At 51.8% G+C, this 17,693-nt stretch overlaps 1 protein-coding gene across 3 annotated transcripts in view; it reads left to right on the top strand.

Annotated features, from left to right (window-relative positions):
• The window catches only part of KCNIP3 (potassium voltage-gated channel interacting protein 3), a 63,478-nt gene extending 47,209 nt beyond the window's left edge, over window positions 1-16,269 (top strand). For all 3 annotated transcript variants that reach the window (XM_081156461.1, XM_081156463.1, XM_081156462.1), the window contains 7 exons: window positions 6,272-6,396; window positions 6,849-6,918; window positions 7,206-7,276; window positions 12,199-12,306; window positions 12,896-13,000; window positions 13,582-13,644; window positions 14,256-16,269. In XM_081156461.1, coding sequence (XP_081012587.1) covers window positions 6,272-6,396; window positions 6,849-6,918; window positions 7,206-7,276; window positions 12,199-12,306; window positions 12,896-13,000; window positions 13,582-13,644; window positions 14,256-14,303 — 590 coding nt within the window. In that variant the 3' untranslated portion in view covers window positions 14,304-16,269. The remainder of the gene's footprint in view (window positions 1-6,271; window positions 6,397-6,848; window positions 6,919-7,205; window positions 7,277-12,198; window positions 12,307-12,895; window positions 13,001-13,581; window positions 13,645-14,255) is intronic.
• The last annotated feature ends 1,424 nt before the right edge of the window (window positions 16,270-17,693 follow it).

The following is a 17,693-nucleotide window of genomic DNA, read 5'->3' as shown; positions in this document are numbered from 1 at the left end:
TAAAAAATAATAATAATACAAGAATAAACTGTTCACATACTCACAGCTGTAAACCTACTTTGCCCACCCTTGTGTGTGTGTGTGCGCGCGTGTGTGCACCTGTATATATGTCTGGGGGGGTTGCTTTATTTTATTTTTTGGCCTTTGAGAAAGAGGATTAGGTTATTCATACTCTCTTTTTTTTTTTAATATATCTTTATTGATTTCAGAGAGAGGAAAGGAGAGGGAGAGAGAGAGATAGAAACATCAATGATGAGAGATTCATTGATCGAGCCCACAACCTGGGCATGTGCCCTGACCGGGAATCGAACCTCGATCGCCTGGATCCTAGGTTGACGCTCAACCGCTGAGCCACGCCCGGCCAGGGCAGGTTATTTATACTCTTTAGTTCATGGGACAGTGTCAGTCTTGACTTATTTAAAACCCCCCTTCTTCTGTTTATTTTTCCTTTTATTCCCCTATTTCTTCCTCCCCTAGAGGTATTATTCTAACTTTTATTTCTTAAAACTTACATACAGTGCCACTGGCCTTTTTTGGTGCCTATGTCTGTGTGTGTTTTTTTGTTCTGTTTCGTTTCATTTGTTAGTTAGTTTGTTTGTTTACAACAGAAGTTTATTTTCTCATAAACCTGGAGACTAGAAATCTGAGATCAAGACGTCATCAGGCTTGGTTCCTGCTGAGGCCTCTCTTCCTGGCTTGCAGGTGGCCGCCTTCTCCCTGTGTCCTCATGTGGTCTATCCTCTGTGCACGAATGTGTCTGGTGTCTCCCAGTTCTGTGAATTTTGGCAAATGCATAGACATGTAACCACTGCCACCATCAACGTACAGAATAAGTCCATCACCACAAACAATTCCCTCATCGTGTAGTCAGCCCACCCCTTGCCCCCAGCCCTGATATATTCTCCTTCCCTATGATTTCTATAATTTTATCTTTTCCAAGATATGGTATGATTGGCATCTTACATTAAGGAGCCTCTTGAGTCTGAATCTTTAACTTGCCAGTGCATTTGAGATCGGTCCCTGTTGCTGTGGCTGTCAGTAGTTTGTTCACGTTCATTGCCAAGTACTCTTCCACTGTGTGGATGTGACACGGTTCGGTTATCCATTCACTGGTCCAAGGACACTTGGGTTATCTCCAGCTTTTGGCGATTGTGAATTAAGTTGCTCTAAACATTTGCAGAAGTTATTGTGTGAATATAATAGATTTCATTTTATTTGGGTAAATACCCAGGAGTGGGACTTCCGGGTCATGTGGTAAGTGTAGGTTTATAAGAAACTGCCACACTAACTTCCAGAAGGTCAGCACCATTGTCATTCCTGCCAGCAAAGTATTATAGTTCCCGCTCCTCCGCTCCTTAATAGCACTCGATGTTGTCAATATTTGTTATTAAGTGATTCTAATAGGTGTGTAGTCATATTTCATTATGGTTTTAATTTGGATTTCCCTCATTGCAAATGGTGTTAAACACCTTTTTATGTACTTATTTGCCATCTGTAGATCCTCTTGGGTGAAGTGTTTGATCAAGTCCTTTGCCCATCTATTAATTTGGGTTGTTTGTTTTCATATTGCTGAGTTATGAGAGTTGTTTATAAATTCTGAATATGCTTTGTCACATATGTGATTTGCAAATACTTTTCCCAGTCTGTAGTTTAGCTTTTTATTTAACAGTCTCTCTTACAGAGCAAAAGTTTTACTTTTCATGAAAAAGTACAATTTATCATTTTTTTCTTTTATGATCTTACTGTTGGTGTTACGTCTAAGAACTCTTTGCCTAGACCCAGGCCATGAAGATTTTCTTCTATGTTTTTCCCCAGAAGTTTTATGGGTTTTTTGGTCTTACATTTAAATCTGTGCTCCATTTTGAGTTAATTTTTATATAAGATATAAGGTTTAGTAAAAGTTAATTTTTTTGTAACGGATGTCCAATTTTTTAGCACCATCTGTTGAAAAACTATACTTTCTCCACTACACATTTGTCCAAAATCAGCTGGTCATATTTGTGTGGATCTATTTCTGGTTTATTTGTTTTGTTGCATTGATCTCTGTGTCTGTCTCTCCTCAAACACCAAACAGTCTTGGTTATTGTAGCTGTATAATAAGTCTTAAAGTCTGATAGACTGATTTCCCCCACTTAATTCTTTTTCAAAACTATTTTAGCTATTCTATTCCCTTTGCCTTTCCATATAAATTTTAGAAACACTGTACATCTACAGAAAATCCTCCTGGGATATTTATTGGAATTCTGTTAAATCTGTAGATAATTTTGGAGATAATTGACATCTTTATAATGTTGGGTCTTTCAATCTATGAACATGGTATGTCTCTTCACTTATGTCAAGCTTCTGTAGTTTCTCAGTATTTTGTAGTGTTCAGCATTCAGATTATGTGCATGTTTTGTTAGATTTATGCCTAAGTATTTCATTTGCTGGGCAAGCGATAAATACTATTATTTTTATATTTTTGTTTCTGATTGTATATAGCTGGTCTATAGAAATGTGATTGATTTTGGGCGTTAACTTTGTATCCTGTGACCTTGCTAAGCTCACTTATTAGAGGTGGTGTTTTTTAATATATATATTTTTATTATCTACATAAATAATCATGCCATCTGCAAATAAGGATAGTTTGTGTTTTTCTCTCTAATCTAATCGGTATGCTTTTCCTTGCTCTCTCCCTTTCTCTCCCCCCCCCCACCTTTTTGCATTGGCTAGGGATTTTGTCGTAATGCTGAACAGGAGAGGAAAGAGCAGATATTCTTGCCTGTTCTTAATCTTAGGGGGAAGACATATTCAGCCTTTCACCATTAAATATGATGTTAACTGTAAGTTTTCTGTAGGTGTGTTTCATCAAGGTGAGGCAGTTCCTTTGCATTCCTCATTTACTAAGTTGGCTTTGTTGTTTTTTTACTATTGTGAATGGACATTGAATTTTGTCCAATGATTTTTCTTCGTCATTGATATGATCATGTGTTTTTCTTTTGACTATTGACATGTGGATGATGTTAATTTATTCTTAAATATCGAATCAGCATTGCAATCCTGGAAAACTCCATTTGGGGTGTATCCGTTTTATATATCAAAGGATTCAAATTGTGATTGTTTTGTTGAGAATTTTTGCATTTATGTTCATGGGGAATGTTGGTTAGGACTATTCAGGTTATATCTTTCATCTTGGGCTTTTAAGGAATTGTTCCATTTTATCAGTTATTGAATCTGTGTGCAGAGACTTGTTCCAGATAATTCATTTTTATCCTTTTAATGTCTAGAAAGTCTATACTTATTTCCCCTGTTTATTCCTGATATTGGTAATTTGTGCCTTCTCTCTCTTTTTGTCTTTTTCATTCTTGCTAGAGTTTTATCAATTTTATTGATGTTTTCAAAGAACCATCATTTGATTTCATTGATGTTCCCTAATCTTTTGGTTTCTAATTTCATTGGTTTCTGCTCTTATCACTTCCCATTTCCTTCCTTCTGCTTGCTTTGGGTTTATTTTACTCTTCTATTTCTATTTTCTCAAGGTGGAAGCTTACTTATTGAAAATCTTTTCTCTTTTCTAAAATAGGTATTTAATGCTTTAAATGTCCCTGTAAGTAATTTATCTGCATGCCACAAATTTTTAAAAAATATATCTTTATTGATTTCAGAGAGAGGAAGGGAGAGGAGGGAGGGAGGGAGAGAGAGAGAGAGAGAAACATCAATGATGAGAGAGTCATTGATCGGCTACCTCCTGCACACCCCCTACTGGGGATCAAGCCCACAACCCTGGCATGTGCCCTGACCGGGAATTGAACTGTGATCTCCTGGATCATAGGTTAATGCTCAACCACTGAGCAATGCTGGCCGGGCATGCCACAAATTTTGATATGCTATCTTTTCAAATGCTTTCAGTTCAAAATATTTCCTCTTACAGCTTCCTCTTACTTTCCTTCCGATCTTGATTTTTATATCATTTTCCTTCATCCTGAAGTACTTACTTCCTTTAGCATTTCTTATAGTGTGATTCTGCTGGCAAAAAATTCCCTAGCATTCGTTTATCTGAAAATGCCCTTATTTCACCCTCATTTTTGAAGGATATTATCACTGGATATAAAATTCTAGGCTAACAGAATTTTTTCTTTCATCAATTTGAAAGAAAGTTGTTCCATTGTCTCTTGGTCTACATAATTTCACAAGAGAAGTTAGCTGTTTTTCCTATTGCTCTTCTCTTGTAGGGTCTTCCTCTCCCCCACCGGCTACTTTTAAGATTGCTTGTTTATCTTTGGTTTTCATCATTTTGACCATGCTGTTCCTGCATGTGTTTTTCTTTTTATTTTTCCTTCTTGGGGTTCACTGAGTTTCTTGGATCTGTGTATTGAGGTGTACCTCTAATCCACGGCACAGTTCTCCCTGGTGCACATCCCCCATATTGTGCTTCCCCATTCTTTCCTTTTAAAAAAAAAATTTTTTTTAATCCTCACCCGAGGATATTTTTTCCATTGCTTTTCAGAGAATGTGGAAGGGAGAGAGAGAAACATCGATGTGAGAGAAACACATCGATTAGTTACCTCCAGCATGCATTCCAACCAGGGCCGGGATTGAGCCTGCAACTGAGGTATGTGCCGTTGGCCAGAATCAAACCTGGGACACTTCAGTCCACAGGTGACACTAACCACTGAGCCAAACCAGCTAGGGCCCCATCCCGTCTCTAACAAACCCCTGGGATGCCTCCAGCTCACTATAAAAAAATACTGTTGCCATGAGCATACTTCTGCAGGTCCCCTTAGCTGGGTAAGATTTTATTTAGGATGTTATAATCCAGAGTGGAATTGCTGGCTTGCAAGTTTTGCCTATACTAAACTTGACTGAGGATTGCCAGATGTCTATATGGTGATGGGATGATCCTGAAGTAGGGAAAGAATGATGGTAAGAAGAGAGGAAAGAATAGGGAGAATTTCTGGAGCCTGATGCTTGAGTAGGTGGGAGGGTCCTGTACCCACTGTGCAAGTGGAGGAATTAGCCTGTGACAGGGGCAGGTCATCCCCAGAGAAGGCAGGAAAGCAGAGGTCTGGACCAGATGCAGGTAGATGGGTAGGTGTGGTGGCAGGAACTTGGGGATATTTTCTTCTGTGTCTTCTATTTTCTTGGTGATATTGGAATCAACCTGAAGGGCAGGATGGGAGATAAGGTGTATTGGCAGTTCTAAGAGAGGAAGGTATGAAAAGAAATAGCTGTTTTGGAGATTGGGAGTGTGCATGACCAAGGCAATAGAGCCCTCTTGCTGGGCAGTTTGCAGGCTGCTCTTGGGTTAGTGAGAGTGGGCAGTGCTTCTGGGAGAGATGGGGCATGGAGCAGGCCCAGCAGAGGGTTCTGAAGGCTGAGGTTAGCACTCCATGCCTGGCACCGTTCTGGGCTCTGTGGACACAGGGTGGGCAGTGCAAAGGGGCTACAGATCACCACGGACTCACCATTCTTCGGGGTGCCTGTAGAGGCAGGGATGGTGACAGGGTGGTGGAAGGTCTGTAATTATGTGATCAGGTTGCTCAGCAGGTATAGGTACTCAGTGCTGCTCTGTGTATAGCTCTATTTTGTATTATAAAAGTGATGCATGCCACACACAAAAAAGTTAGGAAAAGGTAAAAAAAGATAAACAGAAAAATAGATCAACTGAAATCCATGCCTACTGAGAGGCAACTATAATTTTTTAACATTTGGATATCTTATTATTAAAGAAAAGGGCTAATCCATGACCAATGGACCCTCAAGGTCTGACCTCATGTCCCAATGTAAGATCCCCCACCAGATGCAGCCAAGCAGCAGTGTGTTAGGCTGCATGGGCCAACAGAGGTCCTCTCCCCATTCCTGGCAGAAGTCAGGGAGGACTACATGAAGGAGGTGGTGGCCACAAATTGGATCTTGAAGGTTGGGGTCCCTTGAGCCTGTCTTGCTGTCTTTATCCCACCTGCCTCCCCTTGTTCATTGATTGTCTCTCCAGGACAGGGCCAGCTCCTAGCCCATGTCCTACTGTGCAGCTGACAAGGTGGGCATGCTCCAGGTGAGATGAGTGGGGAGGGCCCACTCTGTGTGAGGAGCAAGGAGACAAAGTGGCCTGGGCATGCTGCTCCACTATAGCCCCTCCATTTGTGCAGTGTGCAGCCTGTGTGGCCATACCCAGTTGTCATGCAAAGAGAATCCCTCTACCCCTGACATCAGCCCCTGGCCTGCCACACATCCTGTGACAAGATGGAGAAGAAGGGCTACATGTCCCACCTCCTGGGTCTGTGTCTCCCTCCAGACAGCAGCGACAGTGAGCTGGAGCTGTCCATGGTGCGCCACCAGCCAGAGGGGCTAGAGCAGCTGCAGGCACAGACCAAGTTCACCAAGAAGGAGCTGCAGTCCCTCTATAGGGGCTTCAAGAACGTGAGTGATCCCCACCCCTCAGGAGAGGCCCTGACCCACCCAGCCCTTTTGCCCCTGGCTCCAGGAAGGGGGATTCTGGCCCAGGCAGACCTTCTAGAAATTTTCATGGAACAGCAGATATCCTGGGGCCTTAATAAGGCTCATGTTTTGTGGGACACCTGTCCGGAGAGTGTAGGCCAAGCCCCAGAATCTGTTCTGAAGGTCCCATGCTCCTTTCTGTGTGTTTATGAGCTGGCACAAGGGAGGGGTGTATGAAGGGACCAGATTGGCCTGAGGGGCCCAGCCACTCCCCCACCTACCCCTCCTGCCTCGCCCCTCCCAGCCACTAGGCTTTCCTGGAGGCTTGGTGGAGCCCAGCAATGCCCTGGACAGTAGGCATCCCTCAGAGGGAGGAGTCAGGGCGCGGGGCTGGGGGTGGCCGAGGCTGCTGAGGGGGTGACTTCCTGCTGCAGGAGTGTCCCTCGGGCCTGGTGGATGAAGACACCTTCAAACTCATTTACGCACAGTTCTTCCCTCAGGGAGGTGAGTCTGAGGCCAGACCCCTGCCCCCTGCATCTCCCAAAGCCCCCACTTTGTCCCTATGGCAGTTCTGCAGAGGGTGGGTATCCCTTTATGGGGAGGGGACCCTCACCTCCACCTCTATGCTCCCTGCCACCACTTGTTTCCTGGAGGCCTGGTGCTGCTTCTATCCCATTGGAAGGGGGGACCCCAGCTCAGGACACAGGTGGACCCCCAGTGGGGCTGCCTGAGGTGGGGGTTTGGCTGCTAGGAGACCCCAACACACCCTAGCCAGTGCTCTTGTCCTCCAGATGCCACCACCTACGCGCACTTCCTCTTCAATGCCTTTGATGCTGACGGGAACGGGGCCATCTGCTTTGAGGTAGGTCTCTGCTGTACTCTCCCATGTTTCCTGCAGCTTGCAAGGTGTCCCTCTGCCCTGGCACCACACCTTTGGGCTCTATAGAGGGTCAGGCATGATCCTGGTGTGCATGGTCCAGTGTGTATCCCAGGGAACCGGGGGACGGTGTTTGGCTGGCCCTGGACCTAACTATGAAGTCAGTGGAATTTGGTTTTGCTGTCTGGCCCCCCATTCCCAACCTTGTCCTCCAATCCAGCCCCATTGAGCCCAGGGAGCTACTGCGGCACCCCAAGGTGGCAGCAACCCAGGGTGAACTTGCACCTGAAAAGGAGTCCAGGCTGCACTCAGAGATCTGCTGACAGTGGGGTTCCAGGCACCCAGCCCCAGAATTCACCTCCTTTGTCAGAAAACAGACAGAGCACCTGGCCCAAACAGGCTCCTACATCCCAGCCGGACACTAAGTAAGCCTGGTACCTCCAATGTCGGGAAGGGAGAGCCTGTCCCCCCACAATGCCCCCAGTGGGCAGCCATGGGCTCCACCCAGGCCAGGCCACAGGATCATTTGAAGGAGGCTTCTCTGTGGAGCCCAGGCCCCTAAAAATAGCTGCAGGTGAAAAGCTGAAACCTCTTTGGGGAGGAAACCCATGCTGAGAGCAGGCAAGATCAATAACCACTCGGCCCAAGGGCGGTGACAGGAAAGCCACAGGGCCAGCAGGCTGCTCAGAAAGCCTCCGGACTAGGGGCAGGAGGACAGCAGTAGTTGTAATAATCCATCCTGCCGCTGCTGCATTCCTCCTTCTGTGCCAGCCCACCCAGCGGTGCACTGACACACCATCCGGGTGACCACAGGGCCCACGCTCTCGTCCACACTTTCAGGGCTTGTGTGTATGTGTGTGTGTGTGTGCGCAGTGTTTCCAGCTTCTCTGTTCTCAGTGATACTTGCACATAGTGAAAATCTAATCAGTATCGAGGGGTTAGCAGGGGAAACTCACTGTCCCCCGGCCCCTCCCTGTGACCATTTTCTGGGAGTGAAGTGTTGGAAGGACACTAGTGTGACGCGCCCACCCGAGTGCTGTGGGGGTTTCTCTCATTCTAAGATCAGAGGCTCAAACTACTCAGCAGGGCCCCAGTGTGTCCAGGTGGGTGTTAGGAAGGTCTAGTTTCCCTCCTGTGGTCAACGCTCTCCACCCCTCGAGGGAGGGGTCATTTGATACATTTGAGGAGATGGTGGGTCTCGGGGGAAGGCGGTGCTGTCAGTGGCTGGATTGAGGGCGCTGGTGCTGAGGCCCCTCTGCCTGGCACCTCTCAGGTTGCTCCCTCTGTGGGACCTGCCTCTCTGCATGTGAAGGTACCTCCTCTGGTTTCACCTGGTGCTTGTTCTTCGTGACCATCTTCCTCTCGATCTCTGGTCTGCTCTAGGAAGGGACCTTCCAGCCAGCAGGGGACCGTGCTGGCTGCTCATAGGCCAGGAAGGGTCCCGATGGGTTGGGTAACACTCAGTCCCCCCACCGCCTCAGACTCAACGTGCTCTGGAAATGGAAACTCGGCTCAGTTTCCGGGCATTTACAGTGATCCCAATTCTTTTGCATGTTCTTGAGAGACAAGACCCATATTAATTCAAATTTACTGATATGGGAAAATATTGTAACTTCCCTGCCCTCACCAAAGACTACCAGAAAACAGACTGGCAAAACCAGCAAAAGGTAGCACCGCCACGTGAAGCCGCGGTCCCACCTTCTCCCCCAGGGCCTGCCTCCTGCTCTGGTCCTCCTGGGTCCTCTGGGGTGTGCCACAGGAGGGACACGGGCTGGCCTCCCTTGCCCGGGTGCACAGTGCTGCACACAGATGCAATACGGAGCCTTCCAGTTCACCTCATTCACCTCCCAGGGCTGCCTGTCTTGGACAGTTGTGGCCAGTGTGTGTCTCAGGGAGGCTGTGGCTGCCTCTGCCGTGCCTCCCCCTGCAGTCACCCGCTCCTGGTGCCATTGACCACATAGGGTGTGCTTTGAGCAACCAGAGAGGTCTGCAATCTGCAGTCACGCCCTCCAACCCCTCCCCTGGCTGAGCTCCTGCTCTGTGCTCTACCCAGTGCCCCTCATGGTCACTCTGGGGTCCCCTAGTTTGGAAACCGAGGCCTCTCTGCCTCACTTTGTCACTTGTAGGAGCCCTTCAGGCTCCTTGGGCTCTGCCTCAGGGGCCGCCACAGAGCAGGGCTATGGATGTGATAGGCTTCGTACGTCTCAGATTTAAGAGCAAGGAGTCACATACAACTAGCGATGGTCCTGCACGCAGCTGTGCTGTGTGGAGCTGGTGATTTAGAACTAGCAAGTTGACTGGAGACTTGGGGTCATCTGTGTGTCACTGAGGATGGGCCAGAGGCCCACAGGGCACATTCACACCCACCTCTCTCCTGGTACCATCACTACTATACTACATACTCTGAGGGACACTGAACGGGGACATTGCTCAGCTGTGGTAGACCACCAGGGCTTCCACACGTCAGACCCGGGTCTGTGAAGACAAGAGGGGCGGACAGTGGTGCCCTCCCGTGGCCCACACCAGAAGGGGCCCTAGGTGGGACTCCGTGCCTTTGCCCCCCGCCGGGAGCGCCTGTCAGAGCCCAGAGGAGAGGGAGGGGCGTGAACTCAGAGACTCTGATGCTTCATTGCTGAGTGGACCCTGAACCAGGAACAAGCTTCGGGGATGACCTCACCCCAGCTCGGTCCCCTGAGGACTGTCCCCTGGCTTCTCCTTGATTTACTTTCACTTTCTTCACCTAAACACACACGTGACTTCAAGAGTCCCGTAGGTTACAGGCCTACCTTGGAAAACAGCAGTTAACACCCACTGGCCCGAGGAGGCGGCCTTCTCTGGTCTCAGCGATTGTCACTGTCTCGGCGTCTGCAGTAGCTGCCTCTCCCCCTCCCTGCTGTCTAGTCTTAGGTGGCCTGTGCGCCTGCGGTGAGCAGGACTTGGGCCTCCCAGGCACACACTTGTCCATTTCCGGCGTCCAACAGAAGTGCAGGAGTGAGACTGGAGGAGGGCTCCCGGTTTACCCTGAACCTGGAGCTTGAGCCCGGTAACCTTGCGGGAAACTTGGCGGCACTCTCCTCTCCTGCACACATTCTTACTTTGCCGCCACTGACAACTGTCCTGCGTTTCCACCTGCCTGCTGCCTGTGACCTCAACCCCAGGCCCTTCTCCAGTCATCTGACCGGGCCCCTCCCTGCGGACGCCTCCCCAGCTTCCCCGGCTCCTCGTGTCCTGGGGCCCGGCACCTTCTGGGCACCTCTCCCCCTCTCCCGCATCAGGTCTCCTGGTTCCCGGTCCCATCACCTTCCTCTTTCTTGCTTTTCTTCCAGCAGCTTCCTAACAAGAGTATGTGGGAGGTAACTTTTGAGTGTTTGGACGTCTGGGAGGGTCTCCATCCTGTTTTCATTCTTGCTTGACGTGCTGTGCGGGCCCGGAGCCTTGACGGGAAGCCGTGCGCCTTCAGGATGGTGGCCATCGGGCCACTGGCTTCCCGCCTCCAGTGTTGTCCCCAGAAGGTGAAGCCTGCTGACCCCTGACCCTGTGTAAGGGGCTTGATTCTGCTTTTCTCTTTGGTTTTGTTTTTCTCTCTGGAGGACTGGAGGGTCCTCTGTTTGTGCCCAGTTTTCTGAAATGGCATCAGGACATGTGCTTACGGGTGACACTGCGCGCTGTTCGCAGGTGTGCGAGGCCTCAGCGGACCCTGGACACACACGGCCTCCCGCTGGGGGGGCTTCCCTTCCCCCTTGACCTGCTCCCCGTGTCCTGCGTCCCCCCGGCAGCCCTGCGGTTTGCGCGCTGGCGCCTGTGGAGGGGCCTCCCCACCGCCATCTCTCCCACCTCCCAGCTCTGCCTCCCGCCGCCCGCGGAAGATTCCACTTGCTTCTCCAACCTTCTTCCGAGTCTGTCATTTTGCTTTCTTATTTTTAATTCCCAAGAGCTCTTTCTTGTTCTTAATTATTCCTTTTTAACAGCTTCCTATTCTTATTTTAGGAATGTCAGATTTTCAGTCTCCAAATCTAATCGTTTTTAAGGTTTTTTTCCTCCTGTAATAATTTTTGTCTCTTCCAAATTGCTTTGCTCTGTTTCCCTTGGGTTTTCTCTTTTGTGACACAGGCTTCCTCAGATCCAGAAAGTATAAAATTTGAGTGGGGACTAAGCCCGTGGTGTACAGCACTGTCCCTCCATAGTCTGCCACCCTCCGCCTTCCTGGGACAGGCCTTCTCTGCACCCCCTCCTCCAGAACACCGTGGGGAGACCCGCGGGGCAGGGAGGCGCAGCCTGCAGGCTTTCGGGCATGGTGGCAAAGACTTGTGTCCCTCCAGCTGTTGTAACAACGGTTGACGTTTCCATGCAGAAGCCGTTGGAACATCCCGCCTTGTCACAATAGTAATCAGTATCCAGCACACGCAGAGGTTTGTCCTGACCCAGAATTGAGTGCTGTTAGCTTAGTGTTTGAAGCTGGAACTTTTCCAGCACCCGGACAGGCAGATACTGGTAAACTACAAGTAGGGCACCTCCTTCATGAAAGGACACCCCCATCATAGAATGCGGTATGGCCTGAGACCCCATATGTTCGAATGTCTACTTGAGATTGGTATCAGCCACCATGTCATTCCCGCCACACACACATACATGCACTCACGTGCACTGTCACACATGCATGCACGCATGCACATATGCACTCACACATGCACACGTGCACACACACTCACACAGGCATGCACATGTATGCACACACAGGCACATGCACACACTCACATATATGCACATATCCATACACTGTGTCAACCTGATGGTTGCTCTGCATGGGAGCGCCTCACCTCTAGAGCTGTGAATTCAGTGGAAGCCACGCAGCGAACTGGAAAGAGTCTGGAGTCAGACTGTCCCTTCTCACCCGCCCTCCCTCCCAGGACTTTGTGGTTGGCCTCTCTCTCCTCCTGCGAGGAACTGTCCAGGAGAAGCTCAAGTGGGCCTTTAACCTCTACGACATCAACAAGGATGGCTACATCACCAAAGAGGTACGGGGCACGGGGGCGTGTCCCGTCCGCCCTGCCTCCCCCCACTGCTGCTGCCCAGGTGTTCTGGCTCCCCTCCCCTCCCCACCCAGAGGCCAGGTGGGGGACAGCCACCAGGGAGCTCTCCGACCCTCCTGGGCTCTCAGCCCTGGACCCCTCAGTGCAGGGAGCGTGGGGCTGTGTGCCCAGCACAAGTCTCCATCCAGTTCATCAAGTGTCCTGGGATCATCCCGTCTTACAGAAGGGCCTGGGGGAGACACAGCCTAGAGTGGGGCTGGCCTTGGCTTCCACTAATCAAGGGGGAGTAGGGGGGCCCTCCCCACACGGGGCCACAGTCGGGTTCTTTTGGCTCAAACATTTTATTGTATATGAAATAGTTGCTACGGTTTCAAATTTTGGAGACAAAAATCTATCTCCAACTTCTCTTGGAGGGTCAGAGCTGTCACTGGACAGAGCGATGGGGGCCCCCCCCACTCACTCATACCTGCCCTGGAGGGGCCCTCCACCCCTGGATGCAGCCCCCTCCCCTCCGGCCCTTGCACCCTCCCTATCCTTGCAGCTAGGCTCACGCCAGCTCCTCGGCCCCCTCCAGGAGATGCTGGCCATCATGAAGTCCATCTATGACATGATGGGCCGGCACACCTATCCCCTCCTGCGGGAGGACGCGCCTCTGGAGCACGTGGAGAGGTTCTTTCAGGTGAGCGCTCCAGCCTGGATGTAGGGGAAGGGTGGCTGGAAAAGGAAGGGGCTCCTGTTCAGGGCACCCTGGGCAAGCCACTCCCGTCTCTGAGTCTCCCCCTCCGCAAGGAGGTTAAATGGGCATCCCCGAGCAGCTGAACCTCGGCGCAGGGCAGGCTGGGGCCCATGGACTCCAAGGCAGCTGACATCTTGGCCAGCGTTGGGTGCCTTCCAAGAGCTCCCCCAGCTCCTCCAGGGAAACTGCAAGAGGAGTGGTGTTGGGGTGACTTCTCTGTGCCCATGGGACATGTGGCCCTCTTGTGCCTCAGTTGCTCCATCTGTCCTGCTTGCCTATCAGGGCGAATTCTGGAAAGTATAAGCCCCGGAGGCTGTCAGAAGCAGCTGGGGCTGGAGGGCAGACTGGGGAGAGGTCAGCTGTGGGGTGGGAGGGGCTGAGGAGTGCACTTTATGTGGCCCCAGATCCAGTGTAGGGGACAGGTTGGGGTGGAGGAGGCCCACCCAGTGCCATGTCCTCAGGCCAGGGACAGGGACTGTCCCTGGTGAGACAAAGACTCACCAAGAGTGTGGCTTGGGTTGCAGAAAATGGACCGGAATCGGGACGGGGTAGTGACCATTGATGAGTTTCTGGAGACCTGTCAGAAGGTAGGTGTCCTCGGGAGTTGAGAACACTCAGTGTCCTGCCCCCAGCAGTCCTCAAGCCGCTCCCCCCTTCCAAGCTCCACTTTCACTCTTTTATCTAAACCCATCCCCTCCCCGCCCGCTCCTGCCAGCCATGGCCCGTGTGGGCAGATGCCCTGCCCTTCCGAGCTTTGAATTAGAGGGTCCAGATGTGGGGCCAGCCAGGGGGCGATGAGGCAGTGTGGCCCTTGGGCAGGGTCACACTGGGGGACAGGCACCTGGAGCCTCCCCAGCTTTGCTGACCCTCCTCTGCAGAGCACCCTTGGGGGTGGGGGAGGAAGGGCGCTGGACTTCTGCCACTTGCCTCGCTCCCGGAGTGACCTCTCCATTGCCCTTGGCCTCCGGCCGGGGAGGTTTGTCCTTCAGTAAGCTAGCCCTTCCCAGACGGGCTGCAGTTAGGCCTTAGGGCCAAAGACAAGCTTTGCCTGACCAGCTCCTTCTAGCCCAGGGACACAGAGCGGTCCCTGTGGAGGTTCGGGTCCCTGACCAGAATCTGCTCAAGGTGGCCGGCGGTGGGCACCACCCTGCCCTGTCCACCTGGGTCTGACCCAGCCCTTTGACCCCTCTCCACACAGGACGAGAACATCATGAGCTCCATGCAGCTGTTCGAGAACGTCATCTAGGACACACGGGGGATCCCCAAGTGGCCACTGCCACCACCTCAATCCTGCCAGGAACAGCCTCCATGAGAAACTTTTTTCTAATATATTTGCAAAAAGTGAACAGTTTGCTCCAGACACACACACACACATGTGCACAAACGTGTGTGCTCACCATTCCTCCAGGCTGGCAAAGGGGACCAAGGTTGCGGGGCAGGGGCGCTGCATCTGGTTGGGAGCTAGGTCCAGGTCATATGAGCCCCACACCCCCAGCCAGCCCAGTCCCAGGCCAGGGGGTGCAGCTGCTTCTGGGGTGGGCTGATGGGAGAGCAGAGTCTACAGGCCACAGGCCACCGACCACTGGTTGTGAGCAGGAAAGTGTTCATCTGCCCTGCAGAGGAGGGTCCACTCTCTGGAGCAAAGGCCCCTCCTGTGTGTGCCCAGTCACCCCTCCCTCCTGCTGCCCTTCTTTCCTACCACCCATGGGCCAGGCTCTGGTCTTCTTGGCCCCCACCCATTCCAAGCCCTGACCACACCCCCAGGATACCCCTCGCCACAGAACCCTGGAGAAACAGTGGGGACAAAGGTGTGGGACTAGGGAAGAAGTGGTGGAGGCAGAGCCCGCTGCTTCCCGGAGAGGCTTCCTGGGTGAGCTCCACCCCAGTGATGGGGGCCCCCGGCCCTGCTGTCCTTCCTCCCGGGAAGGGGCCCTTGAAGCTCAGGGCTGGGTTTCCTGGCGGACAGTGTGAGGGGACTGCTGACTCCACCGGGTGGGAGAAGCCCTCTTTACTTGCTCAGGCCTGGCTCAGTGGGGACGCAGTGGTGGGGGTGCCCCCACCCCTCAGCCGCTAAACTGTTCCCCCCAAGTCAAGTCTTCGTAGGTCCCCAGAAGAGGTCACTGGCAGCCCAGGAGCCAAGGTGGTGAACAAGCCTGGGAAGGGCCTCTCCGTCCCCGTCCCTCAGCCTCTGTCTCTCTTGGCACAGCAGTTTGGTTGAGCCCCCCTTCTGGTTGGGGTACTGAAGCAGTGTTGCCAGCCCTCCCCACAGGCTCACCTCAACCCCATACAAAAAGCACAAGCACCCCCAGAGCTCAGGTTGAGCCCACGAGAGGAGTTGACGACACTGCTTTTCAGAGACAAGGCCTTCTTGGTGGGCTGAGGCCTGTCCCAGTAGCCCTGATACAAGTGGCCCAGGGAAGGGAACCTGGGGCCAGTTCTGGGCCTCAGAGCAATTGGGGCTCAAAGCCCATCCCCAGCCCAACTCACCAACATTCAAAAGCACAAACCTGGGACTCTGCTTAGCTAGATTCTGCTCTGGGGATGGGACCGATGTCCACTTGAGGCCAAAGAGAGCAGTTAGGACTGAGGGGCCTGAGGTCTATGGGAGGTCCACAGGAACCTCCAGGAGATGGAGAGATGACTGGACCTTCTGAGGAACATTCCCAAATATACATTCCATCGGCCACCATCCCATTTCTGCTCAGCCTGGCCCCAAGGTGAGCAGGTCCCTGCAAAGACAGATGAGATGGCAGAGGCCGTGGAGACTGGTCTGATTCAGCCATGGGGACTCCTTGGCACCCACAGGTGGTCCGCCCCTTGGAGTTGCACTGACACCCCACCTCCAGTCTGACTGGGGGGGTCCCTCCCTTCCTCCAGGAGGGCATCAGCTTTCCCTGGCTCAGGGATCTTCTATCCAGCCCCCAGCCCAATCCTCTCAGCTGGTGTATCTCTGCTTCTCAGGGGCCCAGGCCATAGGAGAGGGTCACCACCATTCCCCTCTCCCCCTTGGCCTCCGCCAGACTGGCTATCTTCCAGCCAGGAGAGGCCTGTCTCCCACGCTGGGATTTGGACCAGCCGCATGTCTGCATGGCAGAAGCGTCTCCTTTGGGCACGGCCTGGGAGGGTGGTTCCTGTTCTCAGCGCCCACCAATATTCAGTCCTGTATATTTTAATAAAATAAACTTGACAAAGGAGAGGGACTCCTTGGCTTTATCCTGACTGTGAGTTTCGATCTGGCCCCTCCTATCTCTGCTGTTATCCTTGGCTCCTGCCCAGTGCTATGCTGGTAAGTGTTTAACGAGCCCCGAATTGTAGCACTTGCCGATTTCCATGCTGGATTTCAAGCTCCCAATGTGATGTCACTGAAGGCAGAGTTGGGAAGTGATGGCTGTAGTTGGAAGCCTTTATGAGAAATGCCAGCCCCGCAGCCTCCACGCAGAGCCAGCAGGCACAGTACCTTCTTGAGGTGCCATTTATATCTTGTTCCCAGATCATTTCTCTTTACCGGTTCCAGGAAGTCATTTCTGTCCCCTTGGCTGGAGGGTGCAGGTCACAGCACAGAAACAGAATTTGCCTGAAGATGTCTTCCTTTCCTGCTTTTTATTTTCAAAAGTGTAAACTCGGGAAAGGTTATGCCAGGGGAGTGGCAAGATATGAACACCTGGGGAGAGGAGTGGAAAGGAGGCCCCCCAACTTGGGGATAGAAGAGAGGTAGGTTCTGGGGGTTGGTAGTGCTTGAAGGGCCAGAACCCAGTCCATGTGACATCATCTCTACAGTGACGTAGACCCAAACCTCCATGGGTCACCTGCTTGGACTAATGGGCATCTCAGCAATAGCCAGGAGGGCAGATGACAGGACCCCGTTCCACCACCACACACACTGAAAGTTCCACCCCACCTGAGCTTGAGGGCCTTGGCACAGTCCCAGCAAGGGAGCCGCTGACTTTGCTGTCTGGGATGGAATGGCCTGCATTTGCCATCGGCCGGCCACTCTGCGGAGCCCGTTCACCCTGGCCACAGCCTGATGGGCAGGATGGGGAAGCTGAGCTGAAAGGTGTTAAGACCTCTCAGCCATTAAAGAGTCAGCTTGACCCAGGACTGTGGCTCTAGGCTGGGTGTGGGCACTGAACCACCTCCTTCATGATGGGCCAAGAGCTCAAAGCAGGAAAAGTCCATCTATCATCCATCCATCCACCAACCACCATCCATCTATCCACCAGCCATCCAGCCATCCATTTGTACGTGTGTTTTCCACTCATCTACTCAGCACTTTCCTGATCCGGACACTTGGTACAGAGGGGGTGGCTGGGCTGTGGCCTCTGTGTAGCTGAATGACAGTGAGGGGTCTAGAAGGACCCCTGGGCCCAGGATCAGGAGACCACAGTCCTGATCTGGGCCACAAACTTACGTGGCCTTGGACAAGTCCTTCCCTCCCTCCCTCCCTCCCTCCCTCCCTCCCTCCCTCCCTCCCTCCCTCTCTCTCTCTCTCTCTCTCTCTCTCTCTCTCTCTCTCTCGGTCTTGGTGTAGGAGAAAAGGAAGGGAACACTCCCAAACTCATTTTAAAGACTGGTATTACCACCCTGGACAGGTGGCTCAGTTGGTTGGAGCATCATTCCAACTTTTGGAGCACCAAAA

The sequence above is a fragment of the Miniopterus schreibersii genome, assembly GCF_964146895.1.
Source record: "Miniopterus schreibersii genome assembly, chromosome: 13".
In the NCBI taxonomy this organism is placed as follows: domain Eukaryota; kingdom Metazoa; phylum Chordata; class Mammalia; order Chiroptera; family Miniopteridae; genus Miniopterus; species Miniopterus schreibersii.
Note: the sequence above shows the minus strand (reverse complement) of the source record. Positions and strands in the feature narration are given on the sequence as shown.